The sequence below is a fragment of the Sphaeroforma arctica genome (genome assembly GCF_001186125.1).
Source record: "Sphaeroforma arctica JP610 unplaced genomic scaffold supercont1.268, whole genome shotgun sequence".
Classification (NCBI taxonomy): Eukaryota; class Ichthyosporea; order Ichthyophonida; genus Sphaeroforma; species Sphaeroforma arctica.
The window spans coordinates 4,316-17,396 of record NW_014040290.1 but is presented as its reverse complement, the minus strand read 5'-3'; the positions used below and the strand labels follow the sequence as shown (position 1 = coordinate 17,396).

The window sequence follows — 13,081 nt, the reverse complement described above, 5'->3', positions numbered from 1 at the left end:
ACATAACTACAACTCAGTAAGTACGGCGTAGAAGTACATAACTACAACTGAGTAAGTAAGGCGTAGAAGTATATAACTACAACTCAGTATGTAAGGCGTAGAAGTATATAACTACAACTCAGTAAGTAAGGCGTAGAAGTATATAACTACAACTCACTAAGTAAGGCGTAGAGGGTCTGCCGTAGTGCTAGTGCACGTACCCCATGTCGCATGGTGATGCATGTGGGTCAGATGGAGATTGGGTGTGTTGGGTGGATGTGTTGTTATTGCGGTGCTGATGTGGTCCTGCCACTCTAGTGCCAGTGGTGGCTGCGAATAACCACTGGTGTCTTCTTGTTTTCCTGTTGGGCTTTAGACTGCCCGCGCCGAGGTGGGTAGCTACCTACTGATTATACGATGGAGTTTACAGGCCAACTAGCAATCACTTGTGGTTCTCGGGTGATTAATGTTCGCGCTACGTACTTGCTTTGATCCGTCTATCTCACACATTGTCGCCGTGGTTTGTACAGGGCCACGATACCTGGGACACATACAGCAATGCGTATCCCCGCATATACAAGCACACCTCCTTGCCTGTTACCGTATTCGAGGACGTCGAAGGTCCTGCCACCACCACCCGCACGCGGGTGCACTACTCTTCCATGCCAGGCTATATCAGCAGCGTAGACGACTTCTACACCATCAAGGGCTTGGCTAACCTCGTAGTCACGGAGACGAGCATCACAGCGTACGACAAGAGTGTGCTTGTGCAGAACGAGCATACCGTGTTTTCGTGGATCCGAGTGGTGGTCGCGAATGCGCTCAGCAACGACGGGGCGACGTGGGTGGAGCTGTTCTCCAAGTACAACAGCGGTACATACAATAACCAATGGCTGGTAATTGACCTGAGCAAATGGCACGCGTACCAAACCCCGGAGAAAGGCTTCTTCTATCTGGTCGAGCAGACGCCCGTGCGGATCATCACCCAGGATCTCACTCAGAAGGTCGTGCGGGAGGGGTACTTTGCGAGCTACAATCAGCCGTACAGCAAGGACGTGTGGCACATTATGGGCTACGGAGACGCCTCTAAGAAGTCTAAGAAGCCAGAGACCTTCCACTACGATACTTGCCCGCGAGCGGTGGTGTTTGGCAAGCTCTGGGATGTTGTGGTCAACACAACTGATATGGTACGTGGGTCTGATGTGCATGGCTGCGGATGTGTTGGGTCACTACTTATGACTTATGAAGCGGAGTTGGAGGGGGGTGTGTGCACATTTTGGGTGACCATGTACATCTGTTGGGTTTTGGCTTTTAAAGTGTGTTTCTAGTTCCAGCTGTTGAACTGTGTATAATTCGAAATTAGGCTTGGGCGCGTGTGTAAAAGTGTTCTCAGAGTGTGTGAATTTGTGTGTATACTGTCTGTGTATGCATATGCTTAGTGCGAGTTCACTGCGTCGGCTGAGGCCCTATAGTACCCGTGTGCAGAATCAGCCTGTCTTGGTACATACTGAGTGTGCAAGTCTCGTGCTTGTCTCTGTACGCGTGTGTGCATGTGTATATACGGCCAGACCATTGTACGTATTCGGCTGGGCTGGAACCTAGTCGACTCTGTGGGGAACAAAGAAACGTTATAGACACGCTCGTATCGCATTATTCTCCCATTCGCTGCGTGTCTCGTATCGTCTAGCCTGAGCACAGGTATCCCAACAACAAAGCCCTTTCCAATACACGGTCAATGCAACATCACCCAAACCCAAATCTCAGGCGTTTGTCATGGGATGGAATGACCTGGGACGGAAAGTAGTCGACTCTGCGGAACGTCAAGACTCGCCGCTACAATCGTTCGTGTCAGCGGTGTCTGCTGGTGCTCGCTTCTTGGGTCAACTGAGTACCGAACTGCCGGCAAGCGATACCTCATCCCTGACTGCGGCGAATGGTATCTGTGCGAGAGACGATCTAGTAGCGGGTATGTAGTTGATGTAGTGTATCGTACTGGAATGGTATGTGCTATGCTATACTATGCGTTCGTCTCTTTGTACTTATCCGAGGTGAGCTCGGTTATAGACTTTAATAAATAGGTGCGGGGAGTGGTGGGTGCGTTGAGGCGTGCCTGTCCAGCCAAAGAGTGCAGACACGCTCCCTTCAATGGGATGGTACCCATTTACACCTCTCGACAAGTGGTCGTATGAGGACCATGTATATACTATTTGCCTTAAACGTGCGGTCAGTGTAGGTATCATTGACACGCCTGTGTAGGCAAACGTGGCATCCTTCATAGTTACCAGCGAGCATAGAGTGCGATGTAGAGGTGCGTGTTCGATATTGCTGCTTACATGCGAGTGTGCAGTGTTTTCCTGATACTTATCGAACCGCATATTTCCTCATCCGTACGAATTTATAAGGGTTCAACCCCGCACCACATCCTCGCACGCCACTATATATAGTACTCATCAATCCACCCACTCTCCATTCAGGCAAAGAACGCCGAGCATACGGGGGCATCGACGCCAAAATCGCTTCTTATACATCTCTGATGGACTACACCGTTCCGCTGGCCTGGGCACGTGCCGGGCCCACAGACGACGAGAAGCCGTCGTACTGTTGGGTGGAAGGAGATGATATTAGTCTTAAAACGCCTCACTACGGCCACCCAGAGTGCTACATGTGGGATTGGCAGTTGATGTACGGTGGTCTGCGCTGAGTGTATAACTGACGAATGACGGCAGTATATGCTAGTTGGACCTCCCACCAGGGCTTGGGGGTGGTATTTACACCGTATTAGTACTCTCGCCGTGTGTGGAGTTTTGAAGGGTTGATATCGTGCCCTAGGCTACATATGTTTCACCTTCCGGGTGTTTTAATTATTAGTTAGAATTTGCCTAAAAGCAATTAAAAGAGTATGAGTTTCGCCTACAAGGAGGGACTTCTGCAACCCCGATGTGTGGATTTTAATACTTTTCTATTCCTATCTACACCTCGTGCGAGCGGCTCAAAAACTTTTGGTTACAGAACGTATAGGATCATTTAGTACTACGACTCGGACAGCTATTAGCTGGATCGAGCCGTTTTTTGGATTTTAAGAGACGGTTGATCATTGCCGCGGCTCACAATGCGAAACAAGCGAGGTTCACGTTGCAAGTGCACTAATTGATGATAGACTGGTACGTTGTGAGTATCTATTAAAGTACATACTTAATCAGTCGAGTCTTGTGTCTTATCGTCGAATGCTGTTGACTCGTAGAGTACATAATAGTGCCAAAACAGTACCGAACAGGTGAGATCAGATGAGAGATTAGAACCTTGTTTCATTGCTCTCGACACTGTCGTGTTTGTTACTTTGATCAATGTATAAGCCATTACCCACCTCCAATAGAACATTTGGAGTGTATTCTTGTGGTTCGAATCAATAGGACAATCAATGGGAAGATGCGATGTTCGCGAGGAACTGTACAAGCGTGCCAAGTGTGCGGGTACGCTATGGTCGTAACGAAGCGTGTTGTGCGGGTACGCTATGGTCGGGACGAATCTATATCACGTCTGGATATTACCGTTTTATTTGTTACGCGAGTGTTTGTTCCAGCCTGTTACCGTACGGTTACGATTTCTTTTCATGAATTGTTGATTCATGTTGCTGCTACAATAGTTGTGGGTTGTAAACTTCTTTCGAGTGCTTTCACATTACTAGGGGCAGGTTTAGAGCATGTGATTGATCACTATGAGCACATTATGTGTAGTACATGTTCACACAGGTAGCTTCAAAAACATGTTTGTGTGAACATATAGACCCGTCAGAACAAAGGGTTTAGGGTTTAGCCAAAACCCTAAAACCCTAGCTCCAGTTTATGTGGTTTTATTATAATCTGGGGGCGCAGCCAATGCGATGCTTCGGATGGTCATGTGTCTGCCGCCTAATCTTCAATCCGTTGTTGCTGTTGAGACTTGAGGACACTTGCTCGAAGGCCTCTCTTTGGAATAAACAGACCTGATGACTCAACATAAGTATGTATGTCTGTCTGAGGTCTTATATTTTTTAATGACTCAATCTAATACTGATTTCTAGTGCTAGTAGTAATAGTGGTTGTGTTCTGGTGTATGTTTACTTGTAAAGAGATTTCTGTGTTAGTTACATAGCGTGATCCGTCAGGATCACACGGCCGTTGTTGTGTACGAGAGTTTGGGTTAGTTCAAGGGGAGGCTGACGTCACTCTCCAACGACTCGAATTAAAAGTGAAGGTTTAATATGCACCGACTATAGCATCCATCACAGTAGCATTTACCTACTATAGTAGACATCACAGTAACACTCACCTACTATACACCTACTATAGTAGCCATCACAGTAACATTTACCTACTATAGTAGTCATCACAGTAACACTCACCTATAGTAATAATCACAGTAACACTCACCTTCTATAGTAGCCATCACAGTAACACTCACCTTTTAAAACAGAGATTCGGGAGAGCACGACGTTGCCGTAGAGCCTATGGGATCCTCTCGGTCCTACAATATCAGTTGAGCCGCCGCTGTGGGTGGTGATTGATATGAACACACTGGTGCTTTCGACAATGCTCGGCCCATTCTTGGTAGTTATAGTGCTGTACTTCAACGTAATCGGTGCGTTCAAGGTATCCGATAGTCCCCATACTCGCCAGCAGAATCGATATTCGTGAACGTAGTTATCAGGATGCAGCTGGTGGTCGTCACAACCTCTGTCGCTGTGGCGAAAAGTGTTCCATCACCTGTTTTGTCTTGTATCTTGTGTGTTTTCACGATTGGGGACTTGTAAACGCAGTAGATCTGGCCGGCCTGTTCCTATACGGAGGATTCAGAATCCGAAGAATTGGTATAGATACTGCGGAATGCGCCGCCTATGTTATTCATTTCTGGAACGAGCATTGTTATATTGATGTCTAGTTCACTCAACCGCACCCTTTTAACTTGTTGCGACGTGTGATTAAAAAGGATGGCAGGCAGATCGGTCGAAGTAGAACTGAAAGTACCCAATAAAGTTTGCATTCACCTTCGAATTGAAAGGCAGTAGAGAGCAACCGGTATTTGCGTGGTAAATGCAATACTAACACAGCTCAAGCTGCCCAGCACACAGATAAGCTTGTTTATTGTGCGGTCTGTCTTTTGTATTTACAATACCAAAGCTTGGCTTTTTTAACAATACTAGAACTTAGAATTCAAGTTTTAATACGCACTAAAAATCATACTGCCCTGCATCCGTTTTATATCGCGGCCCTGAATCTACAAAATTACGCCTCAACTATTGGGACAAGAACAGTTCATTTCCATAGCCGTCTAGGATTTAAATTAGACACTTCGTATACTAGAAATTCCGATATGACTTTCGCGTTTGTAGAAAGCTGCTGTCCACATCAACAAAATATGTATCTGACCAATCGAGTGAGTATTGGTTTTTACATTGTATTGCCTCGTTGCCCCAGGTCTCAGGAAAAGACTAAAAATCCAAGACAGCACTCGTCTAAATATCTGTGTTCGTTGATTCCAATTTTTTGATCATATCTTCATCCACCGACTTACGAGAGTTACGACTACATACCGTACTGATCTGTGCTGTTGTATAGAAGATTGTTTACTCCAGTCAAATATGATATCGCTATATGTACACTTGTACAAGGATTGTTCTAGATCTGAGAATTGAGATCAGAGAAGTCAAAGTGATCCAATGATTTCTTTTCTCATTTTGTAGTCCTTTCTGATTATGTAGTGAATACTAGATTGAGAAATCTTGATGCCACCACTGTAAGCGCCACCTAAACCGCCACTTACACCATACCATAGTATACTGTAGATATATACAAAATAAAATTGGAAATTTTCCAAGTATTGAGACACGTCTTGTGTTTTAAAACAAAATTTAATCATGTATGTATTTATTGTCCTCGCTCTTTTCAATATACAATCACCACGACTATAGAGTCCTTCTGGCGAAGAAGACTCTTGACTACTTCCCGCGTTACCTGATACCATACGCCAGAGTTAAATGCTTGGTATCGGTTGTAGATCAGCTCAATTGCATAAAATCGTTCAGGGTTATTCCCGGTTTCCTGAGGTACACGGCCATGAACCACAAGTGCTATCAGATTTTTTGCGGTTATTCTAGGGTCTAGATCGAATTGTATCATCACACCGGTTTCACTCTCCACAAGCTGTATATAGTTATCTTAGACATCGCGAGTGAATATAATCGCTCAGTATAGCTCAATACAAACTCGATATAACGCTCAATTTCCGTGGTGTTTACATACGTATAGTGTATTGTACACATGTGTTTACTATAGTGATTACTGTAGCAATGGTGATGTCATGTCAGAATTTTCACGGATGGTGTCAACAATGGTGTAGGTGGCGACTGTAGGTGGCTCTTACAATGGTGGCCAATTTAGGTGGCTCGAACTGTAGGTGGCGGTTTAGGTGGCTCTGACAGTGGTGGCATCAAGATTTCTCGATTTAGTCTCTCGAAAATTAAAAAGGCAAATTTACATACATGTATTATTGGATATTACTTGCATAAAAAATATTTTGTACATATTTTCTATTTTTTTTAGTAAAACTTGTGTTGTCCATGGAGATCGTTTCTAATAAGTAAAAACCAAGGAATCTCAAGTATAAAATCAATGGAGATTGAAGACAGAAAAACATGATTTGGTATCCATGGAGATCGTTTCTAAGTAAAAACCCATGAATCTCAATCTATGGGTTAACTAGAGCAAGAGTTCGGTACGACCTTCTGAAACTTCTTGTTGTATGCGGGATGGTTATTGGGGTCGAAGAATGTAGAGTGGGCAGTTGGCGCCATAGTCATAGATGTAAATACTGAAATTTAGAAGACTACAATCACTTATTACAATGGATCAATAAAATCAGATCCAATCAAAACAAAACTAACAGATTATACGACGATAAACTGATGAAGATTCAAAATTCAAAAGGTATAAGCGAATCATTTCGCAGGCTGATTTTCAAATTTTGACTCTGTCACAAGTGTATTTTAAAAAACGAGTCCACGAGTCCACGGACCACGGTACTCTGCAGTCTGCGGCTCTCTAGTGCTCTGCGCTGTTGCGCAATGGGCGCGTAGCCCGCAGCCTCTTTGTGTTGTATTCCGAATCCCCAGGCGCCCGGGCTCAGGGCCTCAGGCCCTTTATATCATTTCCAAAAAGATGAAGCACCAAAGACAAAGTATTTACACACTTGTGACAAACATCTGGCACACATGTTCCCGCTTCGTTTTGTTTCGAAACAACCCGCGGTTCCACAATAATATCGTCATCCAAAATGGCTCTCAACGAAGTTTCATTTGTCAGCTTCTTACTACTGCGCGAGCGGCATTAACAGTAAAGAGTTGTCAGTGCTTTATTCGTGCACATTCAGGCTTCATCGGCAATATGTATCTATATCGGCCAACATCTGGCATCGCAAGCTTTGACTAAATACGCTAAAAGAGCAAAAACTGCGATACCGCAATCTTTGTACGAGTTAGATAGGATCTCACAAATGCCGGAAAGAGTAATTTTCACATCAGCGCTGGGGACCTCAACCTTCTGCTCCAGTAGTTGGATCTGCTTAAGCCCATCCGGGAGGTGGAGGATGCCTTGGTAGTTAAAAACATGTATCGGAGAAAGTTCAGTTTATGGATTAGACTGTGTGTGAGGTATATATGGCGCATAGATTACTCGACTGCACCGGCTCACCTGTGGTGCATACGACCATGTGCACAAATCTGATCGGTATAAGTAATCATTGCAAGCTGATTATGCAATTTATACTATCATCACATCTAAAATTTACTCTTTTCGGCATATATTAGATCTCAGCTCGTACAACAAATCCGGTATTGCAGCTTTTATTTCTTTGACATTTAAGCTTGCGCTGCCAGATTCTGGCCGATACAGGCACAAGTTTTCGATGGAGCCTGCACGATAAACACCACAAGTATTCCAAATTACGACCGATTTGTAGTGTGACCAGCCGAGGCAAGTTACATCCCACGTTGTACACACAACTTTCATCGGTAAACTCAAGCAGAACTTACTTCGCAAATTGGCTGCACTCGCTTTCGTTGATGTTAGGTTCTGGGAGTTGTGAGAAGTATAGCTTAATCAATCCTGTGAGAACTCGGGAATCTCCACCTCAAAAAACAACATCTTCACATCAGAGTTCTGAGCCAGGAGTTGGATCTGTGTAAGTCAATCCAACAAACAAAACTTATGTTACGCATATATCTTGCTACACCAATGTGCATCTCAGGTAAATGAACTAAGCTAGTTCCTGATAATCAGTACTACGAGCTATGAGGTTCACCCATCCTCTCAATGGGCTGGTACAGCATCACTGTTCTTAGGTCAATAATTGCGGTAGCATCTTGCATTGTATTAAAATAGGGTCATTGATAGCTTCGGTGAGTAGTAGCGCTTCCCTACAATATGTAAGTAGTTGCTGATAGCACATTGGAAGATGCGGATAGCTCCGCAGTCGGAATCTGAGATGTTCAGCCAGCCGAACGAGTGCGATTGGGTTGAGATAATCCGAGAATTACTTTATTTATACTATTTAAATGCTTTGTTATTACCAATTAGAAAACCAGGGTAACCGGCTGCGAAATTGCTGAAATTTCGATTGACCCTTTTTCTTTATCACACACGAAGTCATCTGGGAATAAAAAGGAGGAGAGTTTTTTTACAAGGGCAAGTTAAAGTTCGGTACATATATCTTGCGAGCTGAAGTGTATATTCAAAGTCCAAGCACACAATGGCCTCACCAAATGTGCATCTTTGTAGTTAAATAAAAACACTCCTGCGTACTAGTTGTAGAGCCATGAACCGTAGAAAGCCATGCATCACAACGCAACGTAGCCGAGATGGCGATACTCGCCGTGTGATTGGTTTCTGATACAGCGCTAGCGATAACCACCCGTACTCAACTTTCATCCTACAGAGCAGATTGCACCGAAAAATACTCACCATAGACATACACACACAGCACACCCATGAAAAGGTTTGTACATATGCTATATATATATATATATATACTGAAACTCGTTCAACGGGATACTTCTCGAGCGAGTTTACCTTCACCAGTTGGATTGGCGTGGAGCGTTCGTTCATGGCCTTAGTTAAATTTAGTATCTGCCCCCTCATGACTGCCGCTTGGCGCTTGAAGTGGCTTTTGCTGAAACCCGAATCCTGCTTAAATACTTGGTACATTTCTTCGATCAATTCCTCCACATAAACCTGTGTAAAGCGGATATTGTGCCAAATCAGAGTCCACAGACATGATCCATGAAAAGGGTGATCGAATCGTTCGTATGTGTAGGTTGGTATAGGGATTTGTTCTGTGCACGTATTTCTTCGGTGCAAAAATTGTATAGGACTATTCGCACAGAAACACACACGACAAACTCACAGAGAGTTCACACCGCAACACCACATCCTCACCTATGGCCTTCACAACATAAGTCACACTTTGTACTACCCCAACACTCACTAATCACACTCTTCGCAGGACAATTTGACTAGTACACTATACACACAGGAACCAGCACATCACCTATCGCTTGAGACGACATCACACACCTCATCCGTTAGTAGCGGGAGCAGGTAATTACAAATCTCATCTGAGAAGCGCTTCTTCGCTTGCGGAAGCCAAATCCAATGATAGGGATCTGTAGGTGAGGCAATGTACGAGACACAGGAGCGACAGGATTTAGCTGCAGCTACGGTAGCGCAAGCCCTACAGTAGTATACACGCTATGCTGTATGCGTAACAGGATATATTTTTATTTAAGTTCAATGCGTATGAATGCATGTATTTTTACTATCACACCATGCGTGCGTCGAAACTATACTTGCAACCTGCATATATAACATGAAAGTTCAGCTATCAAGATCATACATACACACATGTATACACACACACACATTTATTTTACATATATAAGTATATAAGTATAAATATACACACACACACAGACACACACACACACACACATATATATGTATATATATATACATACATACGTACATGCATACATACATCATACATACACACACACACGCGCACAGACATACACAGAGAGACAGACACAGACACAGACATATATATATATATATATATATACGCATGGACATAAATACTTACAAGTGCGCCACGAGTCCGGGTGCTTAAAGGGGAAGGACAAGCCGTTATCAATCGCAGCCAACTTCACACGGTGGCACTCGGGCAGTTCGGTACTACGCTGTATGTCATGGAGCTCTAACCCACTCCCTTTATTACTCGCACTACTACCAGTATACAAGCTTTGTCCACCAATCCCCTGGCCTAGATTACTACTACCCAGTGGCTCTGGGGCACTGATGCTGGTCTCATGCGCACTCGGACTCCTCCTATGATACGCCACTGGCCCGTTTACGTTGAGTGACCCGCTGAGACTGGACCGTCCCAGCTGGCGGGGGGTGTTGGTAGAGCTGGGCAGGTTACTACCGCTACTATTTGCATTGTTTGGCATCTGTTTGGGCGAGGCTTGTGTGCGTGTGTTGGTGTGGGGGGCGGTGGTGACAGGGGATATGCCGGTGCACAGATCCACTCCTAAGTCACTCTCGGGTGCATTGCTGCCGCTGTCGTTGAGTGTTTTGATGAGCCAGTTGTCGTCGTTGCGGTCTGTGACAGACAGTCGCGCACGCAGGTGCATGGGATGAACAATCTGATGAGAAACTATGCATGTGCATATAAAGATATACCCCGCGGGGAACTACGTGCAAACACATACGCATGCTACCATGTACATCATATAGTAATACACCGTGGTTGATGAGACGTATGAACAATCTGATGAGGAACTATGCACGAGTTTGTAAGGATATACCTCACGGGGAACTACGTGTGAACACATACGCATGTTACCACGCACATTGTATCAACAATACATTGTAGCTGAAGCTGTGATGCGATTCAGTGCGCTAACGTAGCGGTCACTCAAATGATATGTCTTGGGCATTCGCACGGGCCATCCAAGTGCTACGTGCACCACTCTCTCAGCATGTCAGCCTTCTGGTTAAAACCCTAAACCCTTGCTAAACGTCCGGCCGCCCTACCACGCACAGGGCTTAGGGTTTAGGGTTTACACACACCTGTGTTTCTGGTGATGTAGTCCAACACCACCATCCGCTCAAACAGCATATCAAACTCACGCTTGACCTCGTGGTCTCGGTAGTCGGGTGCGTTGACCCGACCAAAGACCTTCTTGGCGTCCTCATAGCCCGTCACAAACAACTGAAGTGACCCTTTTTTGTATGGAAGGGACTGGTCGCTCTTTAACAGGCGGTACAGCCGTGTGGTGCGTGGGTAGTTGAACACCGGACTCGACAGCTTGACCACCTGATAGGGCGAAGAGGGGAGATGGGTGGATGGTTTATGGTTATTCTACTGGGAGTGTTATGTGGGGAGATGGGTGGATGGTTTATGGTTTATTCCAATGGGAGTGTTATGTGGGGAGAGGGGTGGATGCTTTGTGGTTTATTCCAATGGGATTACTATGTGTGGAGAGGGGTGGATGGTTTATGGTTTATGCCAATGCGAGTGTTATGTGGTTTTCTATGTGCAAAGGTTGTTTGTGGCTATGACGATGTCGCGGGTACCCATGAATGCAATCGCATCTTAGGGTGAGGGAGAGAGGGAGAGAAATAGAGTGATAGATATATAATGAGACTGTCTACATACTTTTTAATCAGGGTTAAACAGTACACACAACATATGCGCAACACACACAACAAACCCAACAACAACGTCACATATGCCACCCAACCTATCACAGCCACACAAAATATGCGCAACACACACAACATACCCAACAACAACGCCACATATACCACCCAACCCATCACAGCCACACAACACACACAGCTTCTTCGCAGCGCCCTGCCTGCACTCTTCGTACATTCATTGCGTGTTTACTCACATGACCACGCACAACCCTAAAACCCTGATCTAAACCAAGTACATGCCACCCACGTGACACAGACGTCACAAGTGTGACTAAAGCAGTCTACCTACCTTCGTCGTAGGTACTATCCTCAGACCCAACTTCTCATCTACGAGCGATGCCCCCGCCTCACTCAGATAGCCTGCCAGCACGCAACAAAGCGCAACAGAGCATAGCCAAGTGTTGCAATACAGAAGAGTGAACACGCAGAGAGGTGAGGAATAGATATACTAACGTGACACACACTAAACGAAACAAGACACGAACAACATGCTAAACTACAACATACTAAACTAAAAAGACACTAACAACATGCTATACTAAAGAGACACAAAGAGCAGCAACACTTGAGAAAGCAGGACAGAACAATAGGGACACTACAAAGGAAAACACGGTACGACGACCATGTACATGCGGAATAAAGTTCCGACAGCGGAGAGATTGGGCCTGAATATGTGGACCGCTAGAGTACACATGTGCTGCACGTGTAAAGTCTACAAAGACCGTATAGCCCACTGACGTGCACCTAAACCCTAAAAAGGATACCCCAATGGTGCATCACCCGCACACCTTGGTTGGGTACCAGGCACGACCGTCCAAATATACAGGGGCAGATGGTCTTATGAAGCCATTTGGTCCACTTTGGGTTGAGATGGCCATACGGCTCCTCGTCTTTGGGCTTAAATACACCCGTTATTTTGGCCTCAGGGTTCCGCACAAAATAGGATCCGCTTGAGCCTTGGCGGATGAGTGTGGGGTGGATGCCCATGGAGATCGCATCCTCGATGTCGTGTATTACCTACCAGTGTGGTTGGCATGGTAACGCAAATTGTAAAGAGAGAGTATGGAGGAAGTGGACGTGTCCGTGCGCACGCACAGATTTGCAGAAGGGGTTCATCCGAGAATTCAATTGCAAATATAGGACAGGTTTAAGCTAATTTTATATACAACATGCTTATAAGAGAGTCTGCCCAGTTTAGTACAGCCAGTGCCAATCAGCGCCTGTACACTAATTGGTGTCAGGTGAGACTGACCGCTGTGAAGTCAAAACATGCATTTGTTGGATGTGAATTTAAATATATACACTCAGAG

General features: G+C 45.1%; 2 protein-coding genes across 3 annotated transcripts; one reads left to right on the top strand and one right to left on the bottom strand.

Annotated features, from left to right (window-relative positions):
* Nucleotides 1-203: 203 nt before the first annotated feature.
* SARC_04633 (hypothetical protein) lies at nucleotides 204-2,962 on the top strand (the record flags this gene model as incomplete). The annotated part of the gene is made up of 4 exons (XM_014301522.1): nucleotides 204-242; nucleotides 510-1,166; nucleotides 1,744-1,945; nucleotides 2,454-2,962. The coding sequence occupies 4 exons, from the start codon at nucleotides 204-206 to the stop codon at nucleotides 2,678-2,680; spliced, it is 1,125 nt and encodes a 374-aa protein (XP_014156997.1). The 3' UTR covers nucleotides 2,681-2,962.
* Nucleotides 2,963-7,283: 4,321 nt separating this feature from the next.
* SARC_04632 lies at nucleotides 7,284-12,852 on the bottom strand. Of its 2 annotated transcripts, XM_014301520.1 has the most exons (8): nucleotides 12,560-12,852; nucleotides 12,061-12,131; nucleotides 11,139-11,385; nucleotides 10,150-10,668; nucleotides 9,585-9,673; nucleotides 9,081-9,242; nucleotides 8,045-8,661; nucleotides 7,284-7,603 (listed from the first exon to the last, which is right to left on the bottom strand). In XM_014301520.1, the coding sequence occupies exons 1-7, from the start codon at nucleotides 12,756-12,758 to the stop codon at nucleotides 8,578-8,580; spliced, it is 1,371 nt and encodes a 456-aa protein (XP_014156995.1). In that variant the 5' UTR covers nucleotides 12,759-12,852; the 3' UTR covers nucleotides 7,284-7,603; nucleotides 8,045-8,577. The 2 variants fall into 2 exon arrangements, with proteins under 2 accessions (XP_014156995.1, XP_014156996.1); XM_014301521.1 differs by having other exon boundaries at nucleotides 7,580-8,661.
* Nucleotides 12,853-13,081: the final 229 nt, after the last annotated feature.